General features: G+C 39.2%; 1 protein-coding gene across 15 annotated transcripts in view; it reads left to right on the forward strand.

Annotated features, from left to right (window-relative positions):
• Window positions 1–17,984, forward strand: part of ebf3a (EBF transcription factor 3a) — a 102,157-nt gene that overhangs the window by 47,713 nt on the left and 36,460 nt on the right. For all 15 annotated transcript variants that reach the window (XM_042735983.1, XM_042735985.1, XM_042735988.1 and 12 more), the window contains exon 7: window positions 10,204–10,285. In XM_042735983.1, coding sequence (XP_042591917.1) covers window positions 10,204–10,285 — 82 coding nt within the window. The remainder of the gene's footprint in view (window positions 1–10,203; window positions 10,286–17,984) is intronic.

Consider the following 17,984-nt stretch of genomic DNA (forward strand, 5'->3'; position numbering starts at 1 on the left):
GCTCAGGTTTGTGGTCCAAAAATGTGTTAAAAAATGAGGAGAATTGTTGAGGATATTATTTCTTATGCAATTTTAGATTAGACAGAGTCGATACTTGGAGTTCTCAAAAAAATAAAAAAATTAAAAAAAAATTCTCATGGAATGTTTCAACTTCATGGAGATCTTAGTTAAGTCTCATGAGATATAAAAGAGCAACTTCTGAGCAAAAAAATATGCATTTTTGTCACCTAGGAAAAAAACTAAAAAAAAACCAAAAGCAAATCCAGATGAGATGAGATTTCAGATGAGATCTCTGCAATGTCTCATACTGCACTCAAAATATTTCAGTGTGAACTCAAACATTTCTTGTAGCATTATTCCTTTCTCATGTAAGTTCAGAAAAGACAATGATTATACTTCAAGAGTTCACAGTAACATCTCCTGAACTATAAAAGAGCATCCTCTGAGCATTAAAGTGTTATTTTGGGTGTGATTTAAGAAAAAAAGCCACATATGTGTTGGCTTCTGTGTGTGTGTCCCATCATCATGAATGTGTGTGTGTGTGTGTGTGTGTGTGTGTGAGTGAGAGAGAGAGAGAGAGAGAGAGAGAGAGAGTGCTCAGATAAAAAAGCTTTCTCCTGACGTATTTTCCCACCATGCTGAGCTCCTGCTGGAGCGGGCCGCACAGAGGCCTGCTTGTGTCGCGCTGATGTCATAGGCTTGACCTGCCTCTGCTGTACAAAGGCTTTAGGTATCACTGCCTCTGTTAACACAATGCCCATTCAAGCAGGTTGCTTTGCTCCTGCAAGCCTAAAGAACAATGTTATTTTTTGTTTCAGCATTAAAAAGCTGGACTTTTGCAGGAAACTCAACAGACAAAACCTTTATCAGACGATGCTTCGGGTAGGCTGGCAGTATAATCCGCCTCCATTAGCCTTTCAGTGTGTTTCTCTCTGTCTTTTTTTTTTTTTTACCTCTTTTCCATCTTTCTCGCTCACTTGCTCTCTTTCTTGTTGGCAAGAGACGAAGAGCACATTCACAGGGGTCAAAACAAGACAGTGTTTCTCTGCATTAATAAACAATGTTTTTTAAAACAGTGCAGATATTAAAATACATCAGCATGAAATCGACTATTTTTGCTTTCCTAATGCACATTCCCGCTGTTATTTTGCATGATTCATTAGTGCATGGTATTTAAAATTTATAAATATTTGTGTTCATAAATCTTGCATCAAAACGTGGGCCGCAATTTTAACGATCTAATCAGTTCCTGATTGATGAAATCAAGTTTCTGACTAAATTGTCTTCTCTCTGAATATCCCATTCACTCTTAAATATCAGATTACAGAAGTAAAATAGGTTGTGAATGATGTTCCATTTCAATTTTAAATGCTGCTTTAATCATCATGTATTTTAAATTGAAAGAATCCCTTTTCCTGGGATCTGTCCACAGGCACGGCCGGCAAATCGGTGACAATGTAAACCTCTAATATATTTGCTTATTAGAATTCTCTGGATTTCAGTCAACAATATGAAAGCACCAAAGGCCTCTGGTCCTGCCATGTACAAACACACTCCCAGTGTGTGTGTGTACGTGTGTGTGTATGATTCATTCCGGTGCAGTTTTAGTCCTTATAAAATATTCATTTTGGTTGTGCAGGGTTCTGTAATTGCCATCTCTCAGACTGAATAATTTATACCACGCGCAGACTGACAAAGCTACGCCATACGGCCGTAGATGAATCAGGAACAAGGATCCGTGCTGCCAGCCGCATTATTGTTTCACAAATATGGCACTCACGTCATTTCTGGACGGCACGGCACCTAATCCGGCTTCTCTTCATTTGTCATTTCATTTCACCTGCTCTGTTGTTTTAGCTCTTGTGTTTGCCCTTCTGTCTCTTAATGACTGACCCCTCTCTCTTGCCGTACGGTGCACCGGGTAGCACTAATGCACCTTTACCCTCTCTCTATGCATGCTTGCCTCTCTGTTGTTGTCTTTTTTCATGCGTGGTAACTACTTCACACTCGTATTCACTTTGGAAACATATATTATACATTAGGAATAAAATGATGTACATTGCTTATAACAACCACTCTTTTTGCTCTTCTCTTTTGAGGATTTTACTGTTCAGAGGCTCTTTCATAGCTCATGACATTATTGGACAGCAGTGAGATTAACTAGAGATCAAATAAAGATTTTTGCATCAATCTCCTTAAACAGACCCCAGTAGTTTGAAATATGTAGAGTTTAAGAAGAGATCTCAGTGTCTTGAACTGTGCTCAGAATTGCTAGACATCTATTTTTATTTCTCCTAGACGTTTTAGCAGAAATAGTTGATACTTATGTGAAAATCCATTAATTGAGCAACGAAAGAGCAAGCAGTGAGCACTACCTCTTTTCTCAAGGTTGATAATTTAGTTTATATGAGCGTATAGTATGAGCCTGATTGAGAAAAAGACCCCAGTAATCTCCCCAGTTTAAGAAGAAATCTCAGTCTGTCCTCAGATTTGCCATACATTTTGTCTATTTATTATTTCTCCTAAGAGTTTTAGCAGAAACAAAGTTGAGACATAAGTAAAACTTTGCTCTAGGTTGGTAATTTAGTAAATATGAGCACTGTATGAGTCTGTCAGTCCCTCTCAGTTTAGCATTCGTTGGTGTTATTTTGGTGACAGACTCACTTCCAGGCTCTAAACTGAAGCGAAGCTCTGCAAAGTGACCCGCACATCCTCTACTCATGTCCATTATGGAAATCTATTAGCGCTGATCTCCCGCCGCCTGTCCGGGGGCACGTAACAGCACCTCAGCGTCTCTGATTGAGCTACGGCGAGCTGATGGATGACTTGAAAACGCTCTGATGTAACCGCCTGTCCTCTCTCTCTCTATCTCTCTCTTTTTCTCTGTGTGGTTGTTGACATGCAGGAATAACTACGTGGACAAAGGGTCCACATGTGCCTGTGTCATTAGGCTGCATTACCTGTGTTAAGACCAATAATTGCCACTCACAACTGGATCCACATTAATCATTTATAATGTTTTAATATGTTTTTAATCAGCATCGCTGAGACCACAGCCTTCAGACATCAGGCAAGTGTGTGTGTGTTCCTCCATGGCCTGATTTGAAATGTGCTTTTTTCACTCTCTCCTTCCTGTTTTTAATTAATAATTAAAATCGGCAAAGATGACAGTTCCTAATTAGGGCTGTCTTGAAAGAATGTGGGAATGTATGAATTTTAGATGGGGAAGGAGAGAGAGAGAGAGTCGAGGAAGGGTAATGAACACACAAGGAGACGTCTGGAGTAGAATGGAGACACAACAAACAAAGAAACAAAATAGCGATCACATATCTGTCAGCGACTGAGCATTAGGTCAGGTAAAGACATCCTTTGCCATGTGTGGTCAATCTTCAACCATTCAGAAGCCAGATTGAAACCTACCACCACAGAACACCCCCCCCCCACCACCACCACACACACACACACACACACTCCTTTTCCGCCCCTCACCTCCTCCCGGGGAAACTTGAGCCTGTATCCCAACATCAAAGAGCTGAACGTGGGGATGGAAAGAGCAAGAGAGGTAAAACATGCATAGCCTATTACCCTTTTTTGACAGAAATGGTGCTGGTTCTCGGGACGGGGGATATGTGAAGCTCTTTCAGAACTGGCCTGATGTAATTCACTATTTTACTACATAACCTGCTATAGCAATTTTGTAATGTGATGTTTCCAGAGGATATTTTATCCAGTATATTTAAAGAATTTGATAGCGTCACAAACCGCTTTAAATTGTTTAAAATATTTAACAAATAAAATTCATTATTAAATAAGTGGTTTAATATATATATATATATATATATATATATATGTGTGTGTGTGTGTGTGTGTGTGTGTGTGTGTGTGTGTGTGTGTGTGTGTGTGTGTGTGTGTGTGTGTGTGTATTTAGGTATAACTTAAAAATTGCTTAAGGGGAAAAATTGCTTTTGTTGATTTATAATATGAGCAATAAAGTTTTGTATTTTTATTTTATTTTGAATATTGAAAAAATAATAAGATATTTGGAACGATTAATATATGCATGTTTGTAAATATAATTAAGTAAATATTTACAAAAAAATAATATTTTTTAATATTTAATGTATTTACTATTATTACTACTTTTTATAACTATATAATTATTACATTATAATTTACTTATCAAATAAAAACTAACAATGTATATTTGTTTTCTGTTGTTGTCTTTTAAAAAATTTAGTTGATGTATATATTATCTCACATAACACCCTGTAATTGAAAAGGGGCACAAGAGGCCTGATTTGAAATGGGGAAGCTCCACAAGAGGCTTTTATACACCTAAACCAGAAAAACAAAAAAACAAAAAAAGTGGTCTAAGGGGAGAAAGAGAAGGAATGGTAAAGGAGGGAGAGAGAGAGTGTGTGTGTTTAATGAGGCCCCAGTCTAAGACAAAATGCTGTGATTGACAGAAGCAGTGATCTGTTGGGGAAATAATGTCAGAGGCATGTTACACATTAGGAAAAACTATGGAGGAGAGGACGAATAGAGAAAACGAGAGAGAAAGGAGGAGAGAATGTGCACACCAGTCTGGGTCTGGTACAGCAGTCTGCCTGAGGGAGAAAACACACACACACACACGCACACACACACATGGTTATGGAGTAGGGGTGAACACACACACACACACACACACACACACACACACACACACACGACAGGAACACATGCCCCAAAAACACTTCTGGCATAAATATGTTTAGGCAGATGCTCAGATATGTTCAAACATACCAAATTATGTCTCTTCAACAACTGTGTGTTCAGGTCACTTCTTTCAGTAACACTTGAATCCTGAATCAAACATATTTAAACCTGTTTAAAGAGAGAGTTTTTAATACATATATATTTTTTTATTTTATTAAGTAGATTTCAGTAGCGCTTGTCTGTGGCGGTGGCTAATAGGTGCCAACTTCAAGTTTCTATGATATTTTGGGCTCCTCAGCTTCCTCCTTAAGTGAATGTCTGTGGTATTTTTATGCTTGTTTTATTGTCTGCCAAGTGTAAAGTTTAAGTCTGATTGCTTAGAAAAGAAATAGCACACCAGAAATGGTGTAGACGAGTTACTCACCAAAGTTCAATACTTGAGGTTAAAGGTTTCGAAAAATGTCTCTCTATCAAATGAGATGCACCCACAGACCAATCAGACACAATCAGACCCGTCAGCCAATCAGAAGCCAGAGCTGACACAAGAAGCTTGTGCATTTTGGAAATGCGATCTGTATTGACCTGTGTACCATCTCAGCTTCTGGACCTGAAATCAGCAGAATGTACTCTTGTAAGTGTGTGTGTGTGTGTGTGTGTGTGTGTGTGTGTGTGTCTGTATTGTCTGGCTGGCTGGGGTCTGATCAGCTAAAGTTGCTTGGTGATCAATACTCAGCAGAGTCACACAGCTGTGCCCTAACCATTAACGCCTGAGCAGCAATTAGTGTCCATACTGACCGCTCACACACACACACACACACACACATACACACTCCCATCTGCCATTGTATTTCTTTACCTCTCTTTACATCCACTCATCTGTCTTGGGACGACAGGAAGAAAAGCAGTTGCAGGTTTTTTTTCCAATCTTTTGTCTAAATACAACAACATAGACAACAAAACATACACAATACGATCATTTCTGGAACTGACAAATATTTCGACATAAAGGAGTCTATTGTGTTTGTGTGGTATTAAAGCTTGCTAGATTTTAGTTTTGTCCCATATGATAGAAATTAAGATTTTTTTAATATCTCAGATATTTCTCCTAGATCATTCTCCTATGTGTGTGTGTGTGTAAAGCTTGCTAGATTTTAGTTTTGTCCCATATGTGTGTGTATATATATATATATATATATACATACAGTATTTGGAGTATACATACTCTCTATATAGAGTATAGAGAGAGAAAGATGTAAATAAAACAGATTATGATTTACAGAAATATAGTATTTGTGAGTATATTAAGTCTTTCTACTTCAAAATGTGATGTTTAATTAAATGTGTTAATTGCGGTTATTTTTATTTACTAGCAATTTCCGAGTGAAAAGTATTTGACGTAGAAACAGTTTTCACTCAGAATCTGCTAGTAAATTTCTGAACGTGTCAAGTTACACACTGAATTAAACATGAAATTTATTGGTGTTTTCTTGTGAAATGTACTCCAATAATCTTGGTTTCATTTACAACTTAAGAAAATCATTTACAGCGTGGACCCTTTTTTTTTTCAGTCAAGATTGATACTCTTATTTTAATTCAACAATTTACTCTTTATTTTGACAGTAATTTTAAGAGATACGTAAAATCTAAGCTATGAAAGTGCAATAATACTTTCCTCTGATTTTCAAATTGTTAATAATTGTCATAGCTGTCATCTGTAGTTAACCTGCTACAGTTTTCATTGATGATGCAAAATGCATCAATAGTTCGAGATGATGGACAAGAGTAACCTTACAATTATGACGAGGGTTATGGGACAGAAGCATCGCCCTCTGCATTTATTTGTTTTTGCGTCTTTTGTGCTGAATGAAGTGGGATTAGTGTGAAGGAGAGGCTGGGAGGGGGGCTTCTCCTTTGAATGAGGGCAGGAAAACGATCCAATGATGGTTTGGGTTAAGATAAGAGCTAAGGGCTGTTATTGAGCTGATGTGCTTGAAACGTACCCCTTTTTTCCTCTCAATTACCTCAGCCTGTGAAGCCAAAGTCCTTTCAAACGACAAGCCCCCCGTCTTCTTTCTCTCTCTCTCTCTCTCTCTCTCATGCGCGCGTCCGCCACCATCATAAGGATTCGGCCCCTCTGGTCAGAAGTAGCGGTGAAGGACAGGTTGTATTAATTACTCCGCGCTGGCCAGCCAGATCATTTTATCACAGATTTGTCGACAAGTTGCAGTGGAAGCTAGAAGTCCAACGCCTCCGGTGAAGAACAAAAGCGAGGGAAGAAGGGTCTCTGATGTGAAATTAAAAACGTCTGCTTTGCTTTTTTTCCCTCTGACAAACCAAATTCGTGTCTTGTGTAATTGATAACTGCCTCAGCCAATTATTTTGTGCGTTACAATACACAGAGGCCCCCTTTCGCTGCTACAGCTCTTCCATAATTAGCTATGCTAATATCCCTTTATTGGCCTTAATATTGCTCAACATCTCCATGGCATCCATAGGCCACCAGAGTCCCGTGTCCTGTCACAAATGCTGATTATTGAGAAGGATAGCTTTAATCAAACGTAATTGCAGTTAATTTTTTCTTCCCTTCCTTGCTCTCCGTTGCCAGCATCTAATGCTGCGTTCTCCTTGATATTCCATTAAATGACTATTTAACTGCCTTCTTTATTTCCGACGGTCGCGAACATTGCCGCAGATTTCTGGAGCCATTTACAGAGAGCAAAAGGGAGAGAGAACCGTGTGGCCGTAATTGCTTGCCTTTTCACAAAGGACTAATTTACTCAATCCCCATGCAGAAGTGAAACTGCTCTAATTCAGACGAAATTACGGTGCAGTTGTGGACAGCAGCTGAATAACATTGTGTTCAGAAAGCTGCGGAAAATATACTTAATCAAACTCGGAGGTAAACAGACCCCAAGCGAACACGGTCTTAATGAGAGCGTGTGTGTTTTTGAACGCTTTTATACATTTGCCTGTTGGTGATAATACCCTGCAATTTCGTTTATAATTAATCTAATTTAGTGATTTTCTTTGACATTAATTGTAAACATGTTTGGCTATAATAGCTGATTTAATTTTTTTGATGTCATTTACAATAGAATGACAGGAAATTGTTGGAGATGGACTGAAACCTGCACTGTTCACATGACCATATATATATATATATACACACACACACACACACACACACATGTATTTTTATTTTTGTTCCACAGCTCACATTGTAAATGTACTTTAAATGCATTCCGGGTTTTATTATGTACCTCTAGGGTTCTTCATGTTTTTGCTGTATCTATTGAAATTGATGCGGTCCATCTCACTTTCAAACCTCTGAATGGGTGCTTTGCAATAATCTTTGAGTTAGCACAAGTGTGTCCACCTGTGTACATGTGTGTGAAGCCATTTGTTTGCGGCTATAGAGTGAGAAAAAAAACAAGCGAGAGAGAGATAGCGAATGAGAGAGGTAAATAAAGGCTATATTTCAGGCTTGATTTACTCCGATACCTGCTGTGAAACATTACAGCTCTATGGGGAAATAAAGACAGGGGCCGCGAATTACAGCTCGTAATACTCATTCTGATAATGGCCTGTCCAACAACTACCATACACACACTGTACACAATTAAAGCTCATGCTTTAATGATGGGAGACGTGTTTTTGGCCTCTTCTGGCCGTTATGACAGCCATCTTTCTTTATGCCTACCCCAGCGATGCTGAAATTCACTTTTTATTGACGCAGGTCACTAAAAATTTTCTGAAACTACCAAGGCCACCTTCGGGGCCCTTGCTTCGCCTTTCTCCTACTTTTCCTCAATCTGTCTCAATCCTAAACATTCCCTCTCTGTCGGGAGGAAAGGGTGACTGTATATAAATGAGAATTGGAAGTGGAGGGGTGTTCAGGGTTGCAGATGTCATTTCACACAGTGATATATTGCTCGGCTTGCGGTCCCATCGGAGAGTCCGAATGAGAGACTTCATCCTGCATACACACACTGTTTACCTAGTGAAATACATGTGTTAACTCAACACTGAACACAATCTGCAATGCATGACACCATAGCGTGAACGCAAGCGAGAGAACGAGGGACCTTTACGCCATACGTTCGGCCTCTCATGGGTTGAAACGTTGAGGCAAATATTGGTGGACATGGACATGCATATACAAAGACAAATTTCCCACCTGCTGGATATTTCTGGACGAACAGCGGTCCCTTTTAGGAAAAGTTAGCTTACTCTGTGACCATATTGGTGTTTTCCAATAGGTTAGACAAAAAATTTCTATCTAAAATTAATGTACAGTATCTATCTATCTATCTATCTATCTATCTATCTATCTATCTATCTATCTATCTATCTATCTATCTATCTATCTATCTATGGTTCTACCACATTCCATCCAGCCATCTATCTATCTATAGTTCTATGGTTTTGTTCATCCATCCATCCATCCATAGTTTTTCATTCCATCCAACCAACCATCCACCTATGGTTCTATCTGTCTATTGTTCCTTACTTCCATCCATCCATATATCTGTCTATAGTTCTATTTCATCTATTTTTGCTGCAAACAGACAGCTTTAAAAACCAATTTATCTAAAACTCAGTCGGCTCTTATGACTTCCATTGCAATTTCTCCCATATTTTTTTCTACAAGTGGTCTTCCTCTTAAACAAACCACTTCCTGTTATACAAGGAGTGTGGCACCAGCTGTACGAGTCTTCAACTTCCTCTTCCCGTAAGCCCTCTTATCCGTCTTCCTTCTCTTGAAGGACTCTTGAAGTGTCTCCTTACCTCTTAAAAACACCAGGTTTTAGTACTCGAGGTGCGCGTGTGCGAGGGCCCGTCCGATGGGACCTTCTCTGACTCTCGCTCGCACATGACATTTGCCGAACAGATTATGCAGTTAGTAATTTGCGCAATAATTACCGGGTGCTGTTGTCCCGGTGGCGGGGTGTGTCTAATTGTCTAACAGGACTGTAAGTTTGCGGGGCGCTCTCACCTCGTTAGGTCTCCTACCCCGTTCGCCAGTCCTCGTCTGTGATGAGCAGGGCTCAGGTGTGCTGGTTTACCTCCCCATTGAGCACGTTAAGCCTTAATTACAGGGTAGAAACAGGGGAGGAAAGAGGGGGGCGGAATATTAACTGACTTCCTGTCAGTGACGGGCAGATGGGTTCTGTGGGGAACTGTGGGATTTTGGATGCGTCAGCCACACGGACAGACTGAAAAACAGATAAACAGAGAGACAGGGAGGTCGTGGGAGGGTGAGGAACAAAACACTAATGATCATTACTCTGAGGGGAATTATCTAGAAACAAGGTGAATCCAGCTGTCGGTTTGATCGCGCTTTTGTGCCAGTCGTGTTGTTTGTGGACGCCCTGGACTCACTCCGCTATGAAGTCTATGGTTGTATTTTGTGCTATTGATTTGTGCCATGCCGGTTTTCTCCCGGTTTTGTGCTGGATTGATTGTCTAACGTGGAGTTTTCCCTCTCTTTGTCTTCTCTTGCAGATTCTTTTTGAAATTCTTCCTCAAGTGTAATCAGAACTGCCTGAAGAATGCAGGAAACCCACGAGACATGCGCAGATTCCAGGTAATGTTTTCTTTTTCTCTGCACACACACACATTCTAATGTGAAAAACAGGCCGCTTGCTGGGGTAGTTGCATGGTGTATCGCTTTGTGGATATATTTAAACGGCCTGCCTGGACCCGGTCGAAGGCCAGAACTGTCTCCTCCAGAGATGCTTCGATTCTGCAGTTCTGCTAAAGCACATTCCAAATGTTATGCACATAAAAATAAACCTTCAGTATCTATCTATCTATCTATCTATCTATCTATCTATCTATCTATCTATCTATCTATCTATCTATCTATCTATCTATCTATCTATCTATCTATCTATCTATCTATCTATCTATCTATCTATCTATCCGTTTTCTTATTTAAAGGTCTATACTCCACAAATGTATCTGCACTATATATATATATCTACACTACTTTCATTCATTTATATACCTCTATTTCTATGTGTTACCATTCAATCACAAAAGGCATTATTAGATACAGTACACAGAAAGACCACAGCCTTGGACTTCATTATGTGTGTGTGTGTGTGTGTGTGTGTGTGTGTGTGTGTGTGACAGATTGGATTATTACAGTGCTGCGAGGATGTGTGTTTATATACTTGTGGTTATATAGATGTATTGTCGAGCCGGCAACAGTGGTGCAGCCGTTTGCACAACTTTAATTTTTCATGCTTTGGAACGTCAAGTGTCTTCACTGATATTGATCCATGCTTCCAGAGCAGAAGGTCAGAGCCGGCGTGAGGGGAAGTGTCCTTTCTGTCTGCACGCCGAGTAAAAGAAACATCCGTCACCGCGGATGCGCCTCCCCACAATAAAGTCACTGGACCTCTCTTTCTCTCGCTGTAACAGCATGTCTGGGTTTTCAACCTATTTACACTTCTCTGCCTCAGCACTTGGTTTAGGTGTGTGTGTGTTGGTGTGTGTGTGCAGAGCCATACTAATGCCACCATATCTTCAAAGAGCACTCGTTTCTGTTCGTTCATTCTCTCTGACTTCTCTCTTCTCCATCAGTCGTTGCCTGTGGAATCTGTTCTTATCTCCTCTAAACTTCCTTCAATCAAAAATCACCAAAACATTCCCTTCTACACTCCACATTCTGGTGTTTTTACTCAAAATAATTTAAACAACCCTGCGGTGATAGCTTATGACAGCATCACTTTTTTGAAATCATTATCAGCAGACAATTCCAACCAAAAGCAGCCTGTGAGACAAATGACCCAAAGCCGTGATGCCTGTCAGTCTGTGAGCAGAGTCCATTAACAAGACACCTCTCCTCCAGCGCTAACCCTTAAACTCTGCTCTGCTAAGCTAAATGCCACCTCCAGAATAAATTTCACTCATGTTCCTTTCTTCATGATCTTATGGCAAGGTCGTGCTTTTGGGGTCTCTGTCTTCCCCCGTTTGCCATTCCATTTTCCTTTTCTTTTTTTTCATGTCATCTTTTCTCTATTTTTCCTGAGAGAAGTATACATCTAGAGGTCTGTTCACACCATGTCTTTTTGACAGGACATACATTCACAATTGTATTTAATAAAAAAAAGGCTTCTGAACCTAATTCAATAAAATATAATTGCCATTAGTTTTCGGTTTTTATATTCACTTAGTTTTTCATTCCTATTCCAAATAAGTATTTTTATTTATTTTTTTTTTTTGTTATATTTAAAATAGTTATTTATATTTTGTTCAACGATTAATATTATTTAACTAATACTTTGTTTTATTTATCATTTATATTTTATTTATCATTATTTATTAATTTAGTATTCATTTTTGTAATTAATACAATTAATAAAATCTTTTTTATTTTTTTTTTATTTTTTTTTTATTTATTCTCATTTTTTTTAATTATATGTACTTTTTAAATTACTTTTAGATTTAAATTCAATTTTTATTTAGAATTATTACATTTTAAAATGTTATTCATTATTTGTATTTTTATTCAATTTTTTGTCAGTTGGTTCAGTGCTAAATAATTCATTTTAATATCCAAATTTGATCCTTCTCAATCAATTCAGCAATGCAAAAAGTCGTTTGTGAACATTAATCGCATCTTATTTGTTGTAAATAGGCCTCAAGTATCATTCTTATCGTGACTCTTGACTGTGAATGTGACAGAGGGAATATTCCAGATTGTCAAACTGCTCAACTTCCAACCTCAGACCCCCCACAATACGGCAGCGCCCACCCTCCAACCCCCCTCTCCTCATTCAGATGCTAAAAACGAGCCTCATTCTCCCCTCAGTGCAACCTGTGCACTGTATGGGCGGGCCCTCTTTGGTAAACAGATCAACAAAACAAAGAAAACCCCTCATCTGCTAACCAGAGGGGCTCTTCTCAAATTCTCCTTTTCTTTTGAGGATCTGCCACCCTCTCCCACCACAGCCCTTACTCAGGCTGTGACTAATAAGATAAAAAAGCTAATCATAATCTATAGATCAATGTAATGAAAGTGAAACTGCTCCTAATTCAGACAGAGTGCGGTGCAGTTGTGGACAGCAGCTGAATAACATGTGTTCAGAAAGCTGCGGAAAATTACTTAACAAACTTGGAGGTAAACAGCACCAAGCGAACACGGTCTTACGGAGAGAGTGTGTGTTTTGAACGCTTATACATTGGCCTGTGCTGATAATACCATGCCAAGTCCTTTATAATTCATCTAATTTAGTGAAATTTTCTTTGACATTAATTGTAAACATGTTTGGACTAATGAATAGACTGAGTATAATTTTATTTGATTGTCATTTACAAGGTAGAATGACAGGAAAATTGTTTGGAGACGGGAGCTGAAACCTGCACCGTTCACAATGACCATATACTAGTATATTATAAGTATATAGCACACCACACACATGTATTTTGTTTTTTTTCCACAGCTCACATTGTACAATGTTACTTTAAATGCATTCGGGTTTTATTAGATGTAACTCTAGGGTTCTTCGTGTTATTTGCTGTATCTATTGAAATTGATGCGGTCCATTCTCCACTTTCAAACCTCTGACTGGGTTGGCTTTGGCACTATCATTTGAGTTTCGGCACAAGTGTGTTCACCTGTGTACATGTGTGTGCAAGCCTTTGTTTGCGGCTATAGAGTGAGTACTAAAGAGAGAAAAAAAAAACAAGCAGAGAGAGAGAAGCGAATGAGAGAGAGGTAAATAAAGGCTATATTTCAGCGCGTTGATTTACCCGATACATGCTGTGAAACATTACAAGGCATCTATGGGGAAATAAAGACAGGGGCCCGCGAATTAACAGCTCGTAATACTCATTCTGATAATGGGCATGTCCAAACAACTACCCATACACACACTGTACACAATTAAAGCTCATGCTTTAATGATGGGAGACGTGTTTTTTGGCCTCGATCTGGCCGTTATGACAGCCATACTTTCTCTTATGCCTCCCCAAGCGATGACTGAAATTCACTTTTTATTGACGCAGGTCACTTAAAAATTTTCTGAAACTACCAAGGGCCACCTTCGGGGCCCTTGATTCGCCTTTCTCCTGGACTTTTCACTCAATCTGTCTCAATCCTAAACATTCCCCTCTCTGTTCGGGAGGAAAGGGTGACTGTATATAAATGACGAAGTGGAAGTGGAGGGGTGTTCAGGGTTGCAGATGTCATTTCACACAGTGATATATTTGCTCGGCTAGCTATGGTCACCATCGGGAGGATCGAACAATGAGGAGACTTACAGCGACCTGACACTCACACAACACACTGCTTTACCTAGTGAAATACATGTGTTTAACTCAACACTGAAAACACAATCTGCAATGCATGACACCATAGCGTGAACGGGCAAGCGACCCAGAGACCGAGAACGAGGGACCTTTACGCCATACGTCCAGCCTCTCCTGGGTTGAAACGTTGAAGGCAACTATTGGTTGGACTATGGACATGCATATACAAAGAACAAATTTCCCACCTGCGCTGGATATTTCTGGAACGAACAAAGGCGGTCCCTTTAGGAAAAAGTTAGCTCCACATCTGTGACCCATATATTGGTGTTTTCCAGTAGGTTCAGACCAACAAAAATTCAAAGCTGTTTGTCAAAATTGCATATCTATCTATCTAGCTATCTATCTATCTAGGACTAGCTATCTATCTATCTATCTATCTATCTATAATATCGTATCTATCTATCTATCTATCTATCTATCCGTCTATCGTCTGTTCGGTGGTCTGTCTGTCTGTCTATCTACTCCAACCATCAATACATGCCAACTATGGTTCTACCAGCATTCCATCAAGCCATCTATCTTATCTATCTATAGTTCTATGGGTTTTGTTCATCCATCCATCCATTCCATAGTTTTATAATTCACATCCCAACCATCCAACCTATGGTTCTATCTATACTATGTTCCTTACTTCCATCACATCCTATATCTGTCTATAAGTTCTCTTCATCTATTTTTTTTTCCTCTATGGACTGCAAACAAACGTGATTTTAAAACACAAATTTAGTCTATAAACTCAGTCGGCTCTTATGACTTCCATTGCAATTTCTCCCATATTTTTTTTACAAAGTGGATCTATCCTCTTGAAAAACAAACCAACTTCCTGTTATACAAGGAGTGTGGCACCCGCTTGACGATAAGTCTCTCAACTTCTCTTCCCGTAAGCCCTCTTATTCCGTCTTCCTTCTCTTGAAGGACTCTTGAAGTGTCTCCCTTACCTTCTTAAAAAACACCAGGTTTTTAGTTATCGAGGTGCGCGTCTTACCGTGCGATGGGCAAGTCCGAGGGAACCTTCTTCTGACTCTCGCCTCGCACATGACATTTGCCGAACAGATTATGACAGTTAGTAATTGCGCCAATAATTACCGGGTGCTGTTGTCCCTCGGTGGACGGGGTGTGTCTAATTGTCTAACAGGGACTGTAAGTTGTTGCGGGGGCGCTCTCACCTCGTTAAGGTCTCCTACCCGTTCGCCAAGTCCTCACGTGTGATCGAAGCAGGGCTCAGGTGTGCTGGTTTACCTCCCCATTGAGCACGTTAAGCCCTTAATTACAGGGTTAGAACAGGGGAGGAAAGAGGGGGGCGGAATATTAACTGACTTCCTGTCAGTGACGGGCAGATGGGTTCTGTGAGGGGAACTGTGGGATTTTGGATGCGTCAGCCACACGGACAGACTGAAAAAAACAGCTAAACAGAGAGAGACAGGGAAGGTCGTGGGGGGTGAGGTGCGAAACAAAACACTAATGGATCATTACTCTGAGGGGAATTATCTAGAAACAAGGTGAATCCAGCTGTCGGTTTTTGATCGCGCTTTTGTGCCAGTCGTGTTGGTTTGTGGACGCCCTGGACTCACTCCGCTATGAAGTCTATGGGTTGTATTTTGTGCTATTGATTGTGTGCCATGCCGGTTTTCTCCCGGTTTTTTGTGCTGGATTGATTGTCTAACGTGGGAGTTTTCCCATCTCTTTGTCTTCTCTTGCAAGATTCTTTTTTGAAATTCTTCCTCAAGTGTAATCCAGAACTGCCTGAAGAATGCAGGAAACCCACGAGACATGCAGATTCCAGGTAATGTTTTCTTTTTCTCTGCACACACACACATTCTAATGTGAAAAACAGGCCGCTTGCTGGGGTAGTTGCATGGTGTATCGCTTTGTGGATATATTTAAACGGCCTGCCTGGACCCGGCGAAGGCCAGAACTGTCTCCTCCAGAGATGCTTCGATTCTGCAGTTCTGCTAAAGCACATTTCCAAATGTTATGCACATAAAATAAACCTTCAGTATCTATCTATGATATCTATCTATCTATCTATCTTCTATCTTATCTATCTATCTATCTATCTAGCTATTCTAGCTATCTATCTAGCTATCTATCTATCTATCTAGTCTATCTATCTATCTATCTATCTATCCGTTTTTTCCTTATTTAAAGGTCTATACTCCACAAAGTATCTGCACTCATATATATATCTATCTACACTACTTTCATTCAGTTTATATACCTCTATTTCTATGTGTTACCATTCAATCACAAAAGGCATTATTAGATACAGTACGACACAGAAAAGACCACAGCCTTGGACTTCATTATGTGTGTGTGTGTGTGTGTGTGTGTGTGTGTGTGTGTGACAGCTTCGCTTAACCCAGTGCTGCGAGGATGTGTGTTTATATACTTGTGGTTATATAGATGTATTGTCGAGCGGGCAACAGTGGTGCAGCCGTTTGCACAACTTTCATTTTTCATGCTTTGGAACGTCAAGTGTCTTCACTGATATTGATCCATGCTTCCAGAGCAGAAGGTCAGAAGCCGGCGTGAGGGAAGTGTCCTTTCTGTCTGCACGCCGAGTAAAAGAAACATCCGTCACGGCGGATGCGCCTCCCCCCACAATAAAGTCACTGGACCTCTCTCTCTCTCGCTGTAACAGCATGTCTGGGTTTTCAACCTATTTACACTTTTCTGCCTCAGCACTTGGTTTAGGTGTGTGTGTGTGGGTGTGTGTGTGCAGAGCCATACTAATGCCACCATATCTTCAAAGAGCACTCGTTTCTGTTCGTTCATTCTCTCTGACTTCTCTCTTCTCCATCAGTCGTTGCCTGTGGAATCTGTTCTTATCTCCTCTAAACTTCCTTCAATCAAACATCACCAAAACATGTTTCCCTTCTACACAACTTCCACATTCTGGTGTTTTTTTACTCAAATAATTTAAACAACCCTGCGGTGATAGCTTATGACAGCATCACTTTTTTTGAAATCATTATCAGCAGACAATTCCAACCAAAAGCAGCCTGTGAGACAAATGACCCAAAGCCCGTGATGCCTGTCAGTCTGTGAGCAGAGTCCATTAACAAGACACCTCTCCTCCAGCGCTAACCCTTAAAACTCTGCTCTGCTAAGCTAAATGCCACCTCCAGAATAAATTTCACTCATGTTCCTTTCTTCATGATCTCATGGCAAGGTCGTGCTTTTGGGGTCTCTGTCTTCCCCCATTTGCCATTCCATTTTCCTTTTCTTTTTTTCATGTCATCTTTGCTCTGTTTTTCCTGAGAGAAGTATACATCTAGAGGTCTATTCACACCATGTCTTTTTGACAGGACAGACATTCACAATTGTATTTAATAAAAAAAAAAGGCTTCTGAACCTAATTCAATAACATATAATTGCCATTAGTTTTCGGTTTTTTATATTCACTTAGTTTTTCATTCCTATTCCAAATAAGTATTTTTATTTATTTTTTTTTTTTTTTATATTTAAAATAGTTATTTATATTTTGTTCAACGATTAATATTATTTAAACTGATACTTTGTTTTTATTTATCATTTATATTTTATTTATCATTATTTATTAATTTAGTATTAATTTTTATAATTAGACAATTAATAAAATAATACTAAAAACAATGTTTTTTTTTTCTATTTTTTATTCGCATTTTTTTTTTATTATATATACTTTTTAAATTATATGTACTTTTTAAATTATTTTAAATTCAATTTTTATTTAGAATTATTACATTTTAAAATGTTATTCATTATTTGTATTTTTATTCAATTTTTTGTCAGTTGGTTCAGTGGCTAAATAATTCATTTTAATATCCAAATTTGATCCTTCCCAATCAATTCAGCAATGCAAAAAGTCGTTTGTGAACATTAATCGCATCTTATTTGTTGTAAATAGGCCTCAAGTATCATTCTTATCGTGACTCTTGACTCTGAATGTGACAGAGGGAATATTCCAGATTGTAACTGCTCAA

The sequence above is a fragment of the Cyprinus carpio genome, chromosome B12 (assembly GCF_018340385.1).
Source record: "Cyprinus carpio isolate SPL01 chromosome B12, ASM1834038v1, whole genome shotgun sequence".
In the NCBI taxonomy this organism is placed as follows: Eukaryota; Metazoa; Chordata; class Actinopteri; order Cypriniformes; family Cyprinidae; genus Cyprinus; species Cyprinus carpio.